General features: G+C 41.6%; 1 protein-coding gene across 2 annotated transcripts in view; it reads left to right on the forward strand.

Annotated features, from left to right (window-relative positions):
- The window catches only part of LARP1B (La ribonucleoprotein 1B), a 106,243-nt gene that overhangs the window by 54,520 nt on the left and 29,839 nt on the right, over nt 1-21,884 (forward strand). For both annotated transcript variants that reach the window (XR_004645787.1, XM_034770975.1), the window contains exons 6-9: nt 3,498-3,641; nt 3,931-4,099; nt 8,204-8,348; nt 21,471-21,645. Coding sequence is in view for 1 of the 2 variants with exons in the window: in XM_034770975.1 (XP_034626866.1) it covers nt 3,498-3,641; nt 3,931-4,099; nt 8,204-8,348; nt 21,471-21,645 (633 nt within the window). In the remaining variant the exon portion in view is untranslated. The remainder of the gene's footprint in view (nt 1-3,497; nt 3,642-3,930; nt 4,100-8,203; nt 8,349-21,470; nt 21,646-21,884) is intronic.

The following is a 21,884-nucleotide window of genomic DNA, read 5'->3' on the forward strand; positions in this document are numbered from 1 at the left end:
ATATTTTAAAATCTTAAATATATTATATTTTAGAGCCAAGAGGGCCATCTGCTTTAAATCATCCGCTCAGGCCTCCTGCATAATGTGTGTCAGAAAATAGGGATCTAGAAATTTGCTGCTACTAATCCCTAAATCGGTACAGCTAGTGAAAATCATGGAGATTGTGTCAAGAGGAATGATAGTAGAGAATTGTGTTGGACACAACACAGCACACCACAGAAAATCACAGATTTTTGTTAGGGGTATGTTAAGTTTGGTTTGGTCCCAGTGCCTACTGCCAGCTCCAGCAGGGCAGAATTAAGGTGCTGCGGGAGAAGTTTCTATATTTCTTGGCTTTGCGGCCTCAGTTTAGCCCTACTTCATTAATCTAGGAAGGACGCGAAGCAATGCTAAGCCACTTTCACTCTGATAAAGTTTTTGGTAGTGAATTTCCCTTTTGAGAATGTGGTGATAGTGAGGCAGGAATGATTAAGGGGTGGTTGTGGGGTGGGTACAATGAGGCTTTCTGGACATAACTCTTCACTATTCAGCTAGCAGCCCCACCTTCCTCATGGCTCTCTCCATGCTGTGGTGAGTGTGGATGGATCTGGGGAAAAAGAAAGATGGTGCAACTGTGAGGAGGAGTACATGTGCCAGCCGGATGCAGAAAGGGGGCAGAGAATGGAACTTCAGAGTCCTTGCCCCAAATCTGGGTCTAGTGTGTGTATGGAGAAGTAGCTGTGCACACCTCTCTTTAGAATAGGAGGCTCATGGAGGTGTATATAGTGGCCTATTCGTCTCAATGCAATGTTGTCAGCTGAATCTGATGGTGATGAAAACAGCCTAAAACAAAAGCTCTGAAAGATGTGAACTGTTTAATTCATTGCAGTGGGTGTCTTCATCCTCACTTCCTTGGGCTCAGTGCTTTTAGGCCTGTGCTGTCTATGGAATATGCCAGTTCAGAACTTCGCACTCTGGCCTCAGCATTGTGTGCCTGGTGCTTGTACCAAGCATGCCTGTTCCAATGCCCAGCACATTCCTGGTTTGTCAAATCTAGTGCTTCTCGGCAGGCTTTCGGCCTTTGTTTTTGGCATAGACCCGATTTATCCTGGCTGGGATTCTTCCACTGGCCTCTCTGGTCTGACTGTCTAGTTTGGCAATTAGTACCTCCCATAACAGCCTATCCCACACCACGATACGTATCCCAGACACAGTATTGCCCACCATACTATCCCAGGGTTGGATAGGTATACTTATGGGGTGCCAAGCTTCCTCAAAATTGCATGCACCTCTCACATTTCCAAAAGGAACTGTATTGTGGCTGCAGACACCAAGCAAAGGCATATTGAGAGCACTAATATGCACATCATTCAGATCTCCAGAGGAGAGTCATGACCCTTGGGTTCAGGGGGCAGTCAGTGCTTGTTCCCCTGAGCCACCATTTAGATACAGGACTTCGGCACTCACAAAGAATTTCCTGCTGAAACATTAGCTTACAGTGAAACAGACTCTAGGTAGAGTTGCTTAAGCTTTTATAGGGCAATAAACTTTAAATTTCTAAAATGATCCATAGTACTGTTAGTAACTGAGCTTGGGAGCAATCCAATTATATACATAGCTGAGAGTTGAAGCCTTATTCTTTTTCTAGCACTGCACCAATAAAAATAGAAGAATCTGAACATTTTATAAACAGCTCACTTTTGGAAGAGGAGGAATCTCTTGACCAAATGACCTAAGTTTGCACCACAGAGTCTGCTCCAGGCCCTCCTGTGGCGCATCTGTCTTCAAGACACTGTTCGTATGTGACAGGTTCAGTTACAAAGATGCCCTTGGGTGGGACACTCACCTGATGTGCTGGAATCACCTCTGAGCCCATTTTCCCTGCCAGCTTGGGACTCCAGAACCCTGCCTTGTTGAGCCAGACATGCTAGTCTGCTGCAACACAGACAGGTCTGGTTCTCGCCCCCAAAGCTGCAGACTTCAACCAAAAACTGCTCAGCAGATCACCTATCTCCAGCACCCAGACACCCAGTTCCCAATGGGATCCAAACCCCAAATAAATCCATTTTACTCTGTCTAAAGCTTATACAGGGTAAACTCATAAATTGTCCACCCTCTATAACATTGGTATAGAGAGATGCACAGCTGTTTGCTCCTCCAGGTATTAATCACTTACTCTGAGTTAATTAATAAAAGTGATTTTATTAAGTATAAAAAGTAGGATTTAAGTGGTTTCAAGTAATAACAGACAGAACAAAGTAAGTCACCAAGCAAAATAAAGCAAAAACACGCAAGTCTAAGCCTAATACATTAAGAAACTGATACAGGTAATACGTCACCCTCAGAGATGTTCCAATAAGCTTCTTTCACAAACTAGACTCCTTCCTAGTCTGGGCCCAATCCTTTCCCATGGTACAGTCCTTGTTAGTTCCAGCTCAGGTGGTAACTAGGGGTTTTGTCATGACTGGCAGCCCCCTTTGTTTTCTTCCACCCCCTTTTTATAGCTTTGTCACAAGGCAGGAATCTTTTGTCTCTCTGGGTCCCCACCCCTCCTTCTAAATGGAAAAGCACTAGGTTTAAGATGGATTCCAGTATTATGTGATGTGGTCATATGTCCTGTGAGACCTCATTCTTCATTACCCATGAGCTGGCCCACCCATGAAGGTTTGCAAGTAAACAGAGCCATTTACAGGCAATTGTCCTAGTCAGTGGGAGCCATCCAGATTCCAAACCACTATTAATGGCTCATACTTTGCATAATTACAATAGGACCCCAGAGTTGAACTTCATATTCCTAGTTGCAGATAGAAGAAGGATACATTCATACAAATAGGATGAACAAGCTCAGTAGATTATAAGCTTTGTAATGATACCTTACAAGAGACCTTTTGTATAAAGCATATTCATTATATTCTATTCACACTCATTAGCATATTTCCATGAAATATATGGAGTGCAGTGTCATACCGTATATGTGAATTTTAGAGCAATTTGAATGTTACAGCTGCCCCAGAGGGAACTGATTTTATCTGCAGAACACCTTGGTCAAATGATCCCAAACTTGCACTACTAACTTTATCCCTTGTCACGATGAGGTATTGAAATTTTCAGAACAATCTGAGTATGGCTGTAGATTTGAGAACACTTAGAAATATTAGCTGTTTAGAGCGTTCATATTCCAACTAAATTAATACAACAACCTTAGAGTCCTGATGATGCAGTACAGTTTCCAAGAGAATGAGTGTGCCTGTGGACTTTAAAATATTTCAAAATATTGTTAGAGCAAATGTCAGCCTTAAATATGGAATGGCTAAGGCAATTCATAAGTTTGTTTTGAAATCCGTTATACTTGAAAATCACTTCCTGCTTTACTAGTCAGCTTCTATGATGTTTGACTTACGCTTTAGAGTGCAAAACTATGTACCTAATACCCGTGGAATAATTCTCTGAGGCTATTTATTCATGGTAGAACCTCTCAATTGATTATCTATACAGTACTATTTTTTTTTTTTTAAAAGCTTGGCACCGTGATAGAGAGAAAAGAGATGACCATGATGAAGTTTCCAGTGTGAGAAGTGAAGGTGGCAGCATTCGAGGATTCTTTAGAGGCAGAGGAAGAGGACGTGGCAGAGGAAGAGGGCGTGGCAGAGGAAACCCTCGAAGTATGAGAGTAGATGTTAAAGATGGAAAATATAACTTAATATTAAGATTTAAACATTAAGTTATACAACCCCCCTTGCCTCAAATCAAATTCTGCATATTAATCCATGGCTTGCATGTCACGTTGCAAGTAGTATATCTTGAACACTTTTTATTGAGAACAGATACTGAATGCCTGTTACACAAATAATACAATTTGTTTATATCCCTTACAATATTTTTGTATTGAATTTTTCTCTTTATCTTAAATTATTTTCCTTCCCCTTACTCCTCACTCCATTCTTTTTGAAGTGAACTATGAGTATTCGTATGGTTACCAAGAACTATATGGTGAAAGGACCAATCAGCCATTTCAACCAGAACTTAATGCTAGTATGATGTATTACTATGACGATGGAACAGGAGTACAAATGTATTCTGTGGATGAAACACTGCTCAAAGAATACATTAAACGTCAAATGTAAGTACACTGCTTAATGTATGAATACTTTTTTTTAGACAAAATTCAGGCATCTACTTAAGATAAAATAATTCATTTCAAACAATGTTTGACATCTGTCTTCAGTATACCATTTAAGTAGCTCTGGAGATCCTAGCGACCAACCATTTGAGGTTTATCCATTACTAGTAAATATCTGCTTAATTATGCTGAGTAATAGGGTGAAAAAAACCTGAATATCTGAGAAGTGGGAACTTTGAGGAAGATCTTCAACCTTCTGGCACTATAGTATGCCTTTAATCCACATACCTTCCTTATTTATGGTACATCTCCTCCTTTATTTGGGCTTGACAGTGAAGAATGGATGGATGTCTGCTTGTCTTTAGAGTACTGTTGGTCTGTTATCATGTAAGGGTACATCTACACTACAGGGGGGAGTCGATTTAAGATACGCAAATTCAGCTACGTGAATAGCGTAGCTGAATTCGACGTATCGCAGCCGACTTACCCCGCTGTGAGGACGGCGGCAAAATCAACTTCTGCGGCTTTCTGTCGGCGGCGCTTACTCCCACCTCTGCTGGTGGAGTAAGAGCGCCGATTCGGGGATCGATTTGGAAGGCCGATTATCGCAAAGAGGCATATCATGCAAAATCCTGGAACACACTAAGTCACTACTGAAAAGGGACATTTTCCACCACAGGCTGATATTCTACACTTCTACATTTGCCAGTGGCATTTCTCTGTGATGCCTTTGTGGTGGATTATATTGCCCTTGTATTCCATGAAGCAATTTGCTTATTTTACTCTTGCTTCTTTTGTTACAGTTGATCTAAAAACAAAAAGAAGAAAAAGGCCTCTTAAAGGGCAGAAAGTATCTGACATATGGCTATCAACTTCAATCCTATATTACAGTTTTTTGTAACTCCTGCTGCCAGGACCCTCTGAGACCTGACAGTGGACAATACAGCTCCATGTCAGAATAATCGCCCTCCACTGTCCTCAGACAAGTGAGGGAGGAGCACAGACGCTCCACTGTTGGTCAGATTTTTGGGCATGCAATGTAAAATCCAGATCTTCTAAGGTAGGACAGATTGATGTCCCCCTCTGATGCTCAGCAAAATATCAGACACATTGGTCACTTTTGATGTTGTTTGTATTTTCTTTTAGCAACAAGTATTGTATTTTCTTTTGGCAAGTGTCAGTTAAAGGCTTAAGATCGCTGGTTAACCAGCATTATTGGTCACCTGGCCTGTTCGAAATCCTAAGATTCATTGGTTGTGGAATTTGCCTTTCATGAGAGAGACTGTTGAGCAGGTTTAGAATATAACCTTTTCATTTTTTCCCTCATTTCAAATGGTTCTGGGAATCTGTGAGGTTCCATAATCTCTTCTTTTCTCGTTGCATTTGAACAAAGGGGTAGAAAGCTACATTTCTTCCTCAACTATCTTTTAAATGTCATCTAAATGGAAATCTTTAACATTCTGCTTCTGATATTTTTCTAATTATAAATTATGAAAGCTAGAATGCCGGAGAGGGAAGTTCATGCAAAATAAACTTGTACAACAGAATGTTCAGCCTTCCAGAGAGGAGTTCTTTTTGGAGCCAAGAAAGTAAGGATATTTTGGATAAGTAAGGTTGTATCCTTGTGTATAAATGAGTTTTAGAACTATTAATCTCTTAATATGAAAAATGTTAAATCTCCATCTGAGATTTAAGAGGATTTCTGATTACAGTAAAGAACAAAAATGTCAAGATAGAGCAATTCTGTACATGTAACAGGGACCAACTTAATTGGGGAGGAGGATTATTATAGGTATGTATATTAACATTTATTTAAAAAAAATGTAAATATATATTGCATCAGACTTACTTCAAACATTATGTTGATTCTTCAGAAATGCTTTAGTTCACATCAAAAAGTAGATTTCATTTAAAATTATCACAGGAGTATATCCAAACTTGCAGCTCTGGAGGGGAGGGAAAATAAGTTCAAAAGACTTCAGAGGAAAACAGGAAGAACATGAAAATAAACATTTTCATTAATATTCTTTCAAATTCCCTCTTCCAGAATGGTGGATACCAATAAAGTAGTTAAGAGTTTGAGTCAACTTCTTCAGTTTCCTTTATTCATTCCTGCTTTTGGAACTTGGGAGATTAGGTCGAACACATCTTGGATTTTACCTTTACCTTATAGATGTAAAGGTAACATATTAGTTAACAGTGTTAGTGTGTCTGTACCAGGGCCGCCCGGGGCGGGGCAAGTGGGGCAATTTGCCCCAGGCCCCGCAGGGGCCCCCACGAGAGTTTTTCAGTGTCCCTGTAGCGGGGTCCTTCACTTGCTCTGGGGGCCCTAGAAAACTCTGACGGGGCCTGGGCCCCCCAGAGCTTCTTCCGCTCCGGGTCTTTGGCAGCAATTCGGCGGCGGGGGATCCCTCCACTCCGGGACCTGCTGCTGAAGTGCCCTGAAGACCCGCGGCAGGGGGTCCTTCTGCCCCGGGACCCGCCGCTGAAGTGCCGGGTCTTTGGCGGCAATTTGGCGGCGGGGGGCCCCCTGCTGCTGAAGACCCTAGGCCCCCTGAATCCTCTGGGCGGCCCTGGTCTGTACTTGTTTTGTCTTACAGCTGGAAAAAGTTAGGAATTCAGAATAGCATGTGGAATATTATTGCAGGGAATAAAGGTTGGATCCTATTCAGTTTGCATAGGGACCTCATTGATCAAAGTTTACTTTGCTTACAGCATGCTGAAGAAGTTCCTGCTTTTCAGGTAAAAATAGCCTTAAAGACTCTTCTGTGCTGGTTCAGATTTTAAGAGGAGGCTTACATCTCTTCCAGTTCTGAAGTTTTGTATCTGTTCTCTGCTGGAGTTGTCTTTCATGTAGAGTGCTAGCTCTTCAAACTTCTTTGGTACTGAAGGCTATGAAAGAATAAATTCGGTTCTCCTTTACAGCTCAGAGTCAATGGTGACATTGCGGTCTCCTTTTTGGTACCTTCCGTCTTTAGTTCAACTTCATGAGAGGTCTTCACGTAATATGATTCTCTCCAGAAACCAAAATTCCTTTCATCTACAGTAATGCCTTACCTTTTCAGCATTCAGATCCTTTCAGCATTCTACTCTCAACTCCCTTTTTTCCCTAAAGTATCCAGTTCCTAAAGGACCACAGTCTCACACAGGATCTGTCAGAGGGGCCCCGCTTTTTGGTAGCCATTGCCAGTTTGAGCTTCCATACCTCTTCCCAGGATGTCTTCAGGTTTATATTTTCTGTAGTGGCTCCCAGTTATAATTCCTTCATGTCTTTACACCATCATTTGATTTGGTAGATCTTGACATCTTGGGATCATTTCATAAAGCAACTTAATCACCCTAGAGACTCTCCTCTTCCCTCAACCTATCCCTCCCCTGACCTGGGATACCTAGAGAGCCTATTGCACCTTTTTCCCCCTCCCATGTCTCACTCCCTTAATATCCTTTATTTTTGAAGAACTTCACTTTTGCCAAGTATCCTTTGGAGCATTCAGGCACTACGCCTCAGTGTACTGAACAAAGGAAAGTGTGTTTTTCTGCTTGCTTTCTTTCTCACCTGAGCTTGCATGAAGATATGATCTAGACTGCGTGCTTGTGCCTATGCCTTCGCTCTAGGATAGGGCACCTAAACATTCTGATCTGCTGGCTACCTGAGTAGTAGAAAAAGCTGCAGATCAGGATGGAGATATTGATACAACTATATGGAGCATCATCCATATAAATGCTGAGAGAATACCATTTCCCTCTCATCCATGTAAGAAGGAGAAAAGAAAGATCAGAAAAGGGATATTGCTTTTCTATTTTGCTTTTGTCATTCATTTATGCTAATTGGGCGAATGAAAAATGAGGCCTCGATTATACCTCGGATGAATGTACTGTACTGATCACCTTAAAGTACTGTTTCATTTGGCTTACTTAATTACCTAGGCTGTTTTTATAACTTTTAGCTCATAAGTAACAAACATACAGTGATAAATATCAATCTTTTTGATAATAAAATATACCAAGTTTTGTAATAAAGATTTTGACAAGGATGAACTTGAATTCAAAATTAAAGAGACTATACCCTACACTGGGCTCATATTTACATGTTTCTCTCTCCAGTGAGTATTATTTCAGCATAGAAAATTTGGAAAGAGACTTTTTTCTGAGGAGAAAGATGGACCAACAAGGATTCTTGCCTATTTCTTTAATTGCCAGCTTCCATCGTGTGCAAGCTCTGACTACAAATGTTAACCTAATTTTAGAGGTAAAGTGATTTAAATGCATGTGTACAAATGTTGTATAGTTTAAAATGTATTACAATGAAATCTTGAAAACTCCATTCACCTTTTTGCAAGTGGCAGGGTGTAAATATTGCTTGGTGAGCGTGGCTGGCCTAAACAATCAATTTCTTCAGAATATAGTTTGTTTTTGTTTTTTTTAAAGTTGCCAGCTAATTAAGGCTACACGAAGAACCTTCCAGCTGTGAACAGTGTAAACTGATGCAGTGCTGTCTGCTAGCAGATGGGACTGCTGCTGCTCGTAGCTTTGCCAAGAAGTGGCAAAGTAAAACTAACAAAAGGTCTTTGCTATTGCTTTTCAGAAATCGGTAGGCAGTAGTGAAACTGTCAGTCATGTCTGTTTCACATTGCCGTTGGTAAAGCTGCATAGCAACAGGTAGACAAGTAGTTATTCACAGAGTGGGGAAAATTTCAAAAAACAGAGACTGGAGAAGGTGGAGAGCAATAGAAACTTTCCTCTCCCCTTCTTGCAGCAGCCAAGAGTCTGGGAGAAGGTTAGAGAACTGAAGAGCCCTTCCTTTTCATGCCTCCCCTTCAGCATCCAGGAAGCATTGTAGAGGGAGAAGACCAGAATGATGCTTCTCACAGCAGCTGGTGGGGTTATGTGGTGAGCTTCAGATTTATCAGATACCTACTATCAAAGATGATCCAAAAGATGGAGTCCCAAGCCAGGGAAAGCACCCTAGTAGAAATCACAGTATCATGAGGTAGCCTGGAAACTGCACTGCTCATTGGTGCTAAACCTTATTGGTATGTTCTCTCCTCCCCACCCATCTTCAGTCTAGTACCTCCAACCAGTTAGTCCTCCAGGTACTAGGTGTTTGTCAATCCATGCTAACAAGAATTGGGTTACACTGATAAGGATCCAATAAGTAGACCATGAATGGAAAAGTTATTTAATTCTTTGACCGCTACACATTCCCACTTTGGGATGCACCAGCAGTGCAGCTCTGATGGTGGAACGATTCATAGCCAGACCCATTGGAGCATTCTTGCACTCCTTCCTGCCCCCACTCCCTCACTGTGCGTATTCTGAGGATGAGGCTATAAAGTAGGTGGCACTCTAGCTGTCTGTTTCTTCCAGCTACATTTGCAAACAGACTGGAACCCTTCGAGATCCACCTTTTCAAGCAACTCTGTGCTATTAGCTAGTTTTAGGAGTAGTTTAATTGTTTTATTTTATTGAAATGTGTTTTGTTTTACAATTATCAGGATACTTATAGGTTCTGCACCCCAGGGTGGTTCCCATATTCTGAGGCAGATCTGAAGGGAAGGTAGCCAGGATTTAAGATGTGCCTCTTCACTATTGTCTCTTCTCCCCCACTCATACGAGGTGTCTCATGTGCTATCGTAGGGACATTTTCCTTTCCAGTGCACAGTATGCAGGACTTCTACTTCAAGAAGCCATAAGGAGTGTCAAAATCTACTCCAAGCCCTCCTGCTGCAGGAGGTCCTATAGACCAAGTCCTCTAGTCCTGATGAATCTGGTTCCATGAGTAAAGAATGGCCTGCATTGGCCCCCATTCTTTTGGGAACTAAGAGGAAGCTTCCTAAGTTTCTGTTCAAGATACCATCCTCTGATCCAGGAAGAAGGGTGGTAAAGCCCTTGGTACCAAAGGATCCTCATTCCTAACGTAGCAGAATGGTCCAGGTGTCAGTCTCAGCAGAGCCGATCTTGTTAGGAGTTCCCTTGAATCCAGTACTCCTGGTTTTGGGAAGAGTTGTGGTACATAATGCCAGCCCCTGTCAGTAGGTCCAGTCACTGTTCCAAATTGCTCTTATTCCTTTGGATTGGGTCCTATAACATCCTTAGATCCTAGACTGAAGCGTAAGGTGGCTGGTCAGCGTAAATCCCTAAAAGCATGTTATACTCTTTCTGTAACGAGTGCTATTACTCTGAATGTCTGGTCCAATGCCTCTGTGCTATCAGTAGGACAAGTTGGATCTGCAAATAGTTGTAGGAATAGAAGTCCTACACAGTAAATCCTTGTCTTCAGGGTAATCTTAGATTCCTAAACAGGAAAAGTCTTCCTTCCAAAGGAAAGATCCTTAAATATGGATCCATTATTAGACTTCAGGGGAACCCCAACCTGACAGTAATGTTCTTCCTCAGGCTGAGCTGGCTTCAACAACCTATATAACTCCATGTACTCATTTCAGAATGAGAGCTCTGTAACATAGGCTGGTGAAAAATTACCTGCCAAGTTCAGACAGCATGTCCTTAAGTTATTTCTCCCGGAAGAGGAGCTCCTGTCTCTTACATGATTGACACAGTCAACATCCTGAAAGGAGTGGCTTTCGAGCCTCCACTCCCATCAGCAACTATCGGTTGGATGCATCCACTCTGGGGTGGGAGTGCATTTCAATGACCTAATAACCCACAGTCATTGGAAGCACTTGGAAAAACAGCTACATATTAAGCAACAGAGGGTCCTGTGGCACCTTTAAGACTAACAGAAGTATTGGGAGCATAAGCTTCCGTGGATAAGAACCTCACTTCTTCAGATGCAAGTAATGGAAATCTCCAGAGGCAGGTATAAATCAGTATGGAGATAACGAGGTTAGTTCAATCAGGGAGGGTGAGGTGCTCTGCTAGCAGTTGAGGTGTGAACACCAAGGGAGGAGAAACTGCTTCTGTAGTTGGATAGCCATTCACAGTCTTTGTTTAATCCTGATCTGATGGTGTCAAATTTGCAAATGAACTGGAGCTCAGCAGTTTCTCTTTGGAGTCTGGTCCTGATACATATTAGTGTATTGGAGTTGAAGGTAATCAGTCTAGCTCTCAGATCCTTTCTGCCTCACAAGACAAAGTACTCTGACAATTCGACAGCTATGTTCAATGTGAACAAACAGGGAGGAGCTCATTCCTCACAACTACATAAAGATGTTACAGTGCTACAGAGCTGGTGCATACCTCATATTTACCTGCTAGCTCTTCACCTAATGGGAAAAAACAAGCTGGTGGATTGTCTCAGCAGAGACTAAGAGGGGTTAACGAATGGTCTCTAAATACATCAGTTGCAAAGAAAATCTTCACTTTTTGGCATCATCCAGAAGTAGATCTGGTCACAATGAGTCATGATGCCAGATGCCTGAGCTTCTGCTCCATTTCAAATTCATTCCTACTCAGCTGGAGATTAGGTCTTTTCCATACCTTTACCCATTTTTCTTTTAATCCAAAGAACAAAACAGAAGATAAAAACAGAGTAATTCTGGTTGCTCAGGCATGGTCAAGACAAAAGTGCTTACCAGCTCTCCTTCACCTCTTCAAGGTGTAGTATAATGTTCTCTACCAGCAACCGCAGATCTGTTTATCCTCAGCAGGATGGCTGGATTTTGCATATGGACCTGTGGTACACCTAGCAGCAGGGTCTGTAGGACACTCACTGATTTAGAGAGAGCTGGTTTGTCAGATGTACAATACATCCTGCTAAACTCCAGAAAGCAATCTACTCATAAATGCTCTTACCCCAGGTGGAGAAGGTCTACGAAAGGTATAGTGTTAAAGGTCTATGAAGGATTTTTAAAGGTTTAGGAAGGGTATAGTGCCAGACAAGGATTCTGCGTCGTCATGGGACCTTAACTTAGTCCTTATTCAATTTGAGACCATCATCTGAAACTGAGTGCTTAGTGTTTTATCTATCAATCAAAACAGCATTCATTGTAGCAGTAACATCTGCCAGAACCATAAGCGAACTACAAGCCTTGAAGGCAGAGCCACTGTTCAGTTTTCTATAGAAAAAGTGTTCCTTTATCTACATTCAAAATTTCTGCCCAAGGTGGTAACTGTCTTCCATCTTAACTAGTCAATTAGTCTACAGTCTTTCCCAGACTTATTGCACATTCAAATGAATCAAAACTGCACATATCAGATACTAAATAGGCAGTAGCCTTCTATCTGAAAAAGAACTAGACTTTAGAAAGTCCTCAGATCACTTTATTTCATATAGATAATCGTAATAGGCAATCCCATCACAATGCTTATCCAAATGGGTTAGACTGCATATGAAGGAGAGTTACAAACTAGCTTCTGCTCCTCTTCCTGCAAGAGTGAGGGCACACTCCCCCAGGGCTAAGTCAGTTTCTATAGTATGGCTTAAACATATTCCCATTATTGAAATCTGCAGAGTTGCAACATAGTGCTCTGTACACGTTTACTAAATGTTGTCCGCTTGATTTAGGATCTTGATACGTGAGGTGCATCTGGTAGGGGAGTACTCAGTCTCTGTTGAAATAGGATGCAGTTTACCATTTTCTTCAATTGACAGTACTGCTTATCAAACTATGTTAAGAGTGGGAATGTGTAGAGGTCACTGAAAGAAGAAATGAAGGTTACTCCCCTGTAACTGGAGTTCTTCAAGATGGATTCTACACATTCACACTCCCTGCCCACCTTCCTCTCTACTTCAGAATCCTAATTAAAATCTTGGACCTAAGAAAGCAGTGGAAGGAACTGAGCTGACCAGAGTGCCATGTCCCCTTTTATACTTTTGGCCTCAGAACATTCAGGAACAATGAAGAGAAGGATTGGGGGAGATGTGAGAGCTCTTCATTGGAACTGATACAAGAAGGTTTTACTATGAGCTGTACTGCTAGTGCTTCCCAAAAGCATGAATGTGTGGAGTCCATCTTGTAGAACTGCAGTTATAGGTTAGTAACCTTCATTTTACTAGAGCAATTGCTCTAACGTATTTGCTATAATTAAGGTTGCAAAATGGTTTTCATTGATCCTCTGTTTAAAATTTCTCATAATATTCTGAAAGTTCATTTTCTGCTAAAAGGTTCCATGCTTGGTTTCTTAGTTTCCTTTTTGGGGGGCAGAAGGGGAAGAATTGAGCTAATTTTGAGCCATGTTTGATTGTATATTGTTTTGTAACAACTTTTTTTTGCGGGGGTGGGGGGAACTGAGTACACTTTTAAATTGAAATTTTGCATGTAAACCGTGCTCACTGAGAGGAGTACTGTCTCCGCAGATTTTAAAACAATTGGTTTTGATTCAGTATGAGGGTTTGACATGTGCATACTGTTAAAACATTTAAGTTGTAATGTACATGCTTCACAAGAGATGCATTGAAAATGTGTGTGCAGCTAAATAGGAACTGATTGGAAACTTACTGCCAACTTATGTCTGTTTCTAATTATCTTTCTTTAGAAACAAACTTGAAATCTTTTGTACGTAACAAAGTTATTCAATTAAAATTGAAGTCATAAAATTAAATGTAAGGTATTCTAGTAAGTGTAAAATAAGAATTTAAAGTTTCAGGTACTTCACCTATCTGAGTCATCCTGCCAATTTTTGTGATTGTAGAATCACGTATTTTAAATTAGATTTTTTTTCTTAAGAATATGCAAAAATAGAACAGTGCAATAATTGAGAAATTTTGTTATGGTAATTTAAATATTGGCGGCAGGATAAAGGAATGCAAATAGATCGTGTAATTTCATATTTTTAGCTCTGTTTTCTTTTAACATGGCTCAGACATGATGGCTTTACTAAAAACATTTTTAGATTACAATTTTAACTAATATACACTGATCTTATGGTCATGCTCTGGCCCTTTCTTGTGTTGTTGTTGTTTTTTTTTAATTCCCATTCTTAAACGTTCTCTTCTCTGTTGCTGTGTTAAAGAGCCACACCAACATGAGAAAAACGTGCATTTCATTCCTCAACCTCCATAGTCAAAGTAAACAAACTGGAAGGATCACCTCCTGCAAATTTCTAGTTATTTTTCATTGTAGTCACTACTGGTAATAGTAGGTATGAATTGGATCAAGTGTGATTAAGCTGGCTGTATTCTGTTAAGGTTTCAACAGCGACGTTAAGCTAACAGCACTATACACATACTATTTGTGATATGAAAAGTAATACTCTTAAGATAAAGTATACAAAATGTCCTATAAAACAGTGATTCTCAAACTTATTTAATTGGGACACCCTTCTTTGTGTCTATGGTCATTTATCATCATCCCCCTCTTCTCTCCCCCCCCCCCCCCCCCCCCCCCCCCCCCGCCACAAGTACATATTTAACCACCCAGCTCTGAAGGCAGAGTGGAGAGCAGCAGCTGCTGGCCGGGCCATGTGAAAAGTGATTTTCATTGATATCACTTTTCACAGCAGCTTTAGCACCCCATTGCCACCATTATTTCTGCGCTGCTGCTGCCATTCCAAGGCTGACAGCCAGAGCCCCCACCGCCTCCTGGTGAGGGATTGAAGGGGAGGGGAGAAGAACCTGAGCCCTGGCTGCCTCCCATTGAGGGATTGGGGCAGAGAGGGAGGAAATCCTGAGCCCAGGTCGTGGGGTTCCGGCTGTCCCCATTATCCCCTCCTCCCAGGTGTGCATGGCTCTTTTGCACAAGCCCCACCAACTCAGGGCTGACAGCCAGAGCTCTTCAAAAAAAGAAGTGAGGGAAAAAAAAAAAAAAAGCACACCACTCGTGCCTCCCTTGACACATTCCCACACCTCCTTTGGGAGGCCTGCCCCATAGTTTAAGAACAGCTGCTATAAAGCATATAGTATATTCAAAGATGCTAAGTTTTCAGTTGTAAGATTAACTCTTTATTTCCCTGATTTTATGTGTAACTTAGTGTTACATTTAACTAAATTTATTTGTATTTTCTGCACTACACCAGCATAGTTAAAGCTGAAAAAAACCCCACTCTAGTGTTGTTTCTATATATAAATTTATTTCAATTTTGTGAAGCAAAATAAAGCTATATTGGAATAAAGTGCCTTTATAACAGTGTAACTATCTGCACAGGGGCTTTTACCAGCATAACTTTTGTCAGCAAAAAAGTCACACCCTTTAGCAACATAGTTAGGTCAGTAAACTTTTAAGTGTAGACCATGCCTCAAAGTGCTTTCTTACATGGAGGGTAGAAAATGTAAATCTTAAACATGCTTAGTCTTGTTTGATGAAAAAGAAAGAGACGGGAGTTCTTGTATCACTGAACTTCTTAAAACAATTAAAGTACTGGTGACCCAGTCCAAGCAAGTTCTGTCCAGTTGTCAGTGAGAAGAAAATGCTTATATGGAGCATACACAAATGCCGCTCTAGGCTGAGGGGAGGAATTCTAAGGATATGTCTACACTACGGGATTATTCCAATTTTACAGAAACCGTTTTTTGAAAACAGATTGTATAAAGTCAAATGTATGCGGCCACACTAAGCACATTAATTTGGTGATGTGCGTCCATGTACCGGGGCTAATGTCGATTTCTGGAGAGTTGCACTGTGGGTAGCTATCCCATAGCTATCCCATAGTTCCCCCAGTCTCCTCCGCCCATTGGAATTCTGGGTTGAGATCCCAATGCCTGATGGGGCCAAAAACATTGTCGTGGGTGGTTCTGGGTACACCCTCCCCTCCCTCCTGGAAAGCAACGGCAGACAACAGTTTCGCGCCTTTTTCCTGGGTGAACAGTGCAGACGCCATATCACGGCAAGTATGGAGCCCGCTCAGCTCAAGATAGCAGTCATGAACATTGTAAACACCTCACGCGTTATCGTGCAGTTTATGCTGAACCAGAACCTGCAAAACCAGGCGATGAGGAGGCTACGGCAGCGCGGCGATGAGTGTGATCAGGACGTGGACATGGAATTCCATCAAACCGCGGGCCCCGGCGCTTTGGAGATCATGCTGTTAATGGGGCAGGTTCATGCCGTGGAACGCTAATTCTGGGCCTGGGAAACAAGCACAGACAGGTGGGACCGCATAGTGTTGCAGGTGTGGGACGCGCAGCCAGACATCAGGGCGATTAGAAGAGCACACCAGGAAGCGCTGCACATCAGAGAAGCTTTGAAAACCAGTTTCATGACTTGCCAGGCTACAGTGTGAACATTGTTTGTTTCTCCTTGATGAAAATCCACCCCCTTGATTGACTCGTTCTCTGTAAGCAACCCACTCTCCCTTTCGATCCCAGCTTGCTTTCAAAGGAAATAGTCACTATCATTTAAAAATCATGCATTCTTTATTAATTATAAAAAGAGGGAGAGAACTGAGAAGGTAGCCCGGGTGGGGTTTGGGAGGAGGATAGGAGGGAAGGAAAAGGCCACTAAAAAAGCTCAAAGTAATGACAGCCTTTTGGTTGGGCTGTTCACTGGGGTGGATTGGAAAGGTGCATGGAGCCCCCCCCGCGTTCTTACATGTCTGGGTGAGGAGGCTATGGAACATGGTGAGTGGGGAGGAAGGTTATACAGCAGCTGTAGCGGTACTCTGTGCTCCTGCTGCTGTTCCTGAAGCTCCACCGGACGCCAGAGCATGTCTGTTTGATCACGCAGCAGCCCCAGCGTTGCAGCCTGCCACCTCTCATCTCGAGCGTCCCTCCTGTCCTCACGTTCACTGGCATCTTTCCTGTACTTTGATACCGTGTCCTTCCACTCATTCAGATGAGCTTCACTGCGGGTGGATTCCATGATTTCCGAGAACATTTTGTCTCGTGTCCTTTTTTCGATGCCTTATCTGAGATAGCCTTTGGGATGGAGGAGGAAGGCTTGAAAAATTTGCAGCTGTGGGAGGGAGGGAAAAAAGGGAGAGAAATATTTAAAAAGCTACATTTTACAGAACAATGCTTATACTCTTTCACGGTGGACAACACTATTCACATTACATAGCACATGTGATTTCGGTACAAGGTTGCATTTTGCATCTTAATATTGAGTGCCTGCGGCTTTGGTGTTAGAGAGCACAGACGCAGGTCCGGGCAACAGAATTCGGCTTGCATGCGGCCATGGTAAGCCATTGTCTTTCAGTTTCTGCAGCTTTTCTACAAGCAGCACCCTCCTTTCCCACATACCAAGCAAAGCCCGTTGAGTGCTGCGGTTTTCCTGTTAATGTGAAGCAGCAGAAGCCAAACTAACCCCTCCGCCCATCCAGTTCTCTGGGATGATCACTTTATCCCTCCCCCTACCACGTGGCTCGTATCAGGGAAGATTCCCCCCCTCATCCCCCCTCTTGGCTAACTGCAGGGAAGGATTTCTTTTCAGCCACAGGCAAACAGCCCAGTAGGAACGGCCACCTCTGTCCCCTTAATTAAATTCCTGTATTTCAGCCAGGTTACCTTGAACGATATCACTCTCCTGAGGATAACACAGCGAGATAAAGAACGGATGTTGCTTGAATGCCAGCAAACACCGGGACCATACGCTGCCAGGCTTTGTCATGCAATGATACCAGATTACTTGCTACTAGCATGGCGTGGTCAAGTGTCCTACCATGGAGGAGGGAATAAGGCTGCACTGCTCAGAAACCTTCTGCAAAGGCTTTTAGAGTACCTACAGGAGAGCTTCATGGAGATGTCCCTGGAGGATTTCCACTCCATTAACAGACTTTTCCAGTAGCTGTACTGGCCACAAATGCATCCCAAGTCCTCAGGGCAAATTAATCATTAAAAAACGCTTGCTTTTAAACCATGTTTTATATTTACAAAGGTACACTCACTGGAGGTCCCTTCCTTGGCCTCATTGACTGGGGGTTGGGAGGGTGCTTCAGTCAGGCTCTGACCCGGAGCGACCGTTTGCCTCCTTGGTTTTTTGATAGGCTTGTCTGAGCTCCTTAACTTTCACGCGGCACTGTAGTGAATCCCTATTGTGGCCTCTCTCCATCATGCCCTTGGAGATTTTTTTCAAATATTTTGGCATTTCGTCTTTTGGAACGTAGTTCTGCTAGCACTGAATCCTCTCCCCATATAGCGATCAGATCCAGTACCTCCCGTACGGTCCGTGCTGGTGCTCTTTTTTTCGATTCTCGGACTGCATGGTTACCTGTGTTGATGAGCTCTGCATGGTCTCCTGTGCTCTGCACGCTGAGCAAACAGGAAATGTAATTCAAAAGTTCACGGGGCTTTTCCTGTCTACCTGGCCAGTGCATCCGAGTTCAGATTGCTGTCCAGAGAGGTCACAATGGTGCACTGTGGGATAGCTCCCAGAGGCCAGTACCGTCAAATTGCGGCCACGCTAACCCTAATCCAAAATGGCAATACCGATTTCAGCGCTACTCCTCTCGTCGGGGAGGAGTACAGATATCTATATTAAGAGCCCTTTATATCGAAGTAAAGGGCTTCGTTGTATGGACGGGTGCAGGGTTAATTCGGTTTAACACTGCTAAATTCGAGAGAAACTCCTAGTGTAGACCAGGCCTAAGGGTCCATAAAGAAAATGAGATCCCTTCTGGGTTGAGGACATTGTTCTTCCTAGAGTCCAATGCTAACTTCTGCTATGGAGAGGACTTCTCACTACTCTGTGAAGGACTAAGACCTTGCCATGAAATTATATTTGTGTATACAACAAAAAGTATTCTTGACTTGGAAAAATCAGATGTTCTTTCAGACTTTGAAATCACACACAGTGTCTAGTCACTTCGCGCCACTGTCTCTCAGCAATCCAACATCCATGAACTATGGATTGAAGGGGAAAGAGGCAGAAGACTACTCACAAGCATTAAAAAAATGTAGGGTGAAACATACTACTTTCTTAAATAATTGTAGGTCCTGTAGGAACTGAAATAAAGTTACAAAAATTCCCATAGCAACATCTTTGTATTGCCACCTCAAATGTTTTTTTAAAATATGAATTAGGCCCTCAAATATCATAATTGGCTTAAAATGAGATTTTAAAAGTGGGGTTCTTTTAGTTGCCTTCTGGGTTGAGTCTTTACAATTTAGTGGGGGTAACATTTTTAAGCTTTTCTCTGTAACCATTAATGGGTAGGAACTTAAGTTCCAAAAAACAAAAACAAATCCCTCATTTGTGACCACTAGCCTAACGTTTCCAATTTTGCATGATTTTATGATGGGGGACATTGTGTACCAGATAAATCAGATTGTTGTGAATTTGTTCTGGCCCCAATCCCACTGGTACCTTTTTTCCATACATGGGCTAACAACTCCTTGTTGCTAAGATTAGTTTTGGTTCATGAGGATTTAAAGGTGAATCCTGTGACCATTCCTTCCCCATCTGTACCTGTTTTATTGCTTCTGACTACACTGCATTTTTATGGGCATAAAGCAAATGGATTAGTGGCAAATAAAATGAATTAATTTTTTTAAAAGTTACTATAATCCACTTCCCTCAATAATTGTCTTGGTCACAGATTAAAGTAAAGAAAAACTGTTTGTGGTCCTGTTACAAAAACCTGCAAAATGAAAAGTTAGGAATTTTTTTACTTTGGACATGCCAGGACGTAGATAACAAACTTCTTGGGTAAATTCACCCTTGAAAAACAAATCTTTATAAAGGTTAGATGAGTTAACCTTGTTAAAATAATATTGAATGAATTTGCCAAGTAATTCAAAACTAAAGGTTTTAGTACCTAGTTGAATTTCAGAGCTCCTTTATTACTATTAGCAGTCAGAATTTTACTTTTTACGGTGTTTCACAGGTTAGCATTTCACTTTATCTGTTATTTCTTATTTTACCTTTACATCCCCCACAAGGTGCCTGGCAGCAGGATGTGCTGAGTTTTCTAGATGCCTCTCAGTCAGTGTTTGCAACTTCCCTACTGCTTGATCTTATTCCTGGCACGTAGGTTATGGTCCTGCTTTGTCAGGTTCAGTCAATACTGGCTACTGAGGTCCCTGTATGGGCCACCAGTGTTTCCCCACAAGGGTTTGAATTTACTTAGTAATTTAAAGAGATGTCAGATCAGTCAGCTTGGTTGAATTTTATTAGTCTATTAAACTGGACAGTGAATAACAGATACATTACCACAATTTGTGAGAACCTGTTTTTGCAGCCGATGACTATTAGCTTGCACTGTTTTTGTTCTGAATTGGCTTATGAATTGACATTTTTGTAGCCCGCCTGTTTACAATTTTGTTCTCTGTATGGGACAAGAGGAAATAATATCTTATTTTTACCCATAAATTTCCAATATATTTAAATGTTTACAGAAAAGAGAGAAACATATTAAATTCTAACCTAAGCATATGTTTCTTGTTGTTAATGCATCACTAAAAATAATATATCTTGCTTAACAATCCTTGTAAATTGTCAGATCTTTTCTAGTAGTTCTCAGCAAACTATTTCCCCTCCTCTTACCATGATTCCCAAAGCACTGTGGGAGTTTGACTCATAGGCAAGCTATAGGTTTCAAAGGTCAACAAAGCTGTGGCCAGTCAGCTCTCTCCATGTGACTCAGAATGCAGTTTCCCAGCTAGCAGCAATCACCGCATCCTCCCTCATGTCAAAGGAGAACTCCACCAACAAGCTGTACAGCTACCCAAATTGTAAACCTATTAGCAAAAAGGGAAGGAGAAACTAACACTGTAGGGCACACTCAGCAGTTGGTTTCTATCCTTCCATTTCCCTTGGAGTTTAGAGGAGATTTATGCCAGTTACCCATTCAGCCTTACACTAACCAACTTCATGTGACAGACCATTCCATTATACAGACTACCTAAAATTATTCACTTTTTGACTCTGCTCCCTGTTTTTCATCAAATGCCAAAAATGAAGAAAAAAGTTACAAAACTTCTAAATCCTTGTAAGTCAAGCAATATTTTTTTGGTATTGTTTCTTGCAACTTTGTCATATCACATTAACACTGGAAAATAATTGCAATAAACTACTTTGGCAGTTGCTGAACTATTCAACTTCATTTCATTGTTTAATTGTCCAGAAAAGCAGTTTGCTTCATGTTCCGAGTGAACGCTGTCCCTTAAATAAGGAATTATAAAGAATCATCAATTTTGGTTAATTGGTGCTCTGCATCTGGGCTTCAAAAATATAACTAGCAGCTAATATTTGAAACTGTATGCCACAATAATTAAAACTATGGTACTGAAAATAAGTGGTGCTGGGTTTTATACTGACTCGTCCAGGTTGTCCTAATTTAAAGGTAAGTTTTCTTTAAAATAGTCACTAATTTCTGGCATGCAGGTGTTTGAGAGCCTAATGCTCGTTTGCATTGAAAATGTTCCTACTCACGTCGGACAGTAATGTAAAGATCTGTAGAGGACGACATAGTTTAAATTCCCTCCCAGATAATCATGGGATTGTGTTTAATTTCACTGAGAAAGTCACAAAAGATATGGTTATCAGCAGTGTTGGTGGTGATGTATATTTTTTAATGGTGAAACATATTTATCTCACAGGCCCTAAAGGATAGTACAGAAGTGGAAATAGTGGATCAGAAGATGAGAAAAAGGGTAGACCCAGAAAAATGGCCAATTCCTGGTCCACCTTCACGGAATCAGCCACAAACTGACTTCTCTCAGCTCATCAACTGCCCAGAATTTATACCAGGCAAAGCTTTTGGTTCATATACTGGTAAAGAATTTATTTCATAGAAACACAAAATTTTAGGACTGAAACTGCTGTCTAGTCCAACAAGTCTGCATTTTATTTTTCATTAATATTTGATTTCATAGTAGGAATAGCAAGTATAAAATTCAACTCTGCTAGTTGGAATGGGAATTGCAAGGCTGGCAGTTAGAAAGGCACAGTGTGCCAGAAGACAGTAAACTTGTGGTTAATGTTGCATGTTTTTCCAAGAGATATGCATGTTT

Source organism: Trachemys scripta, chromosome 5, assembly GCF_013100865.1.
Source record: "Trachemys scripta elegans isolate TJP31775 chromosome 5, CAS_Tse_1.0, whole genome shotgun sequence".
Classification (NCBI taxonomy): Eukaryota; Metazoa; Chordata; order Testudines; family Emydidae; genus Trachemys; species Trachemys scripta.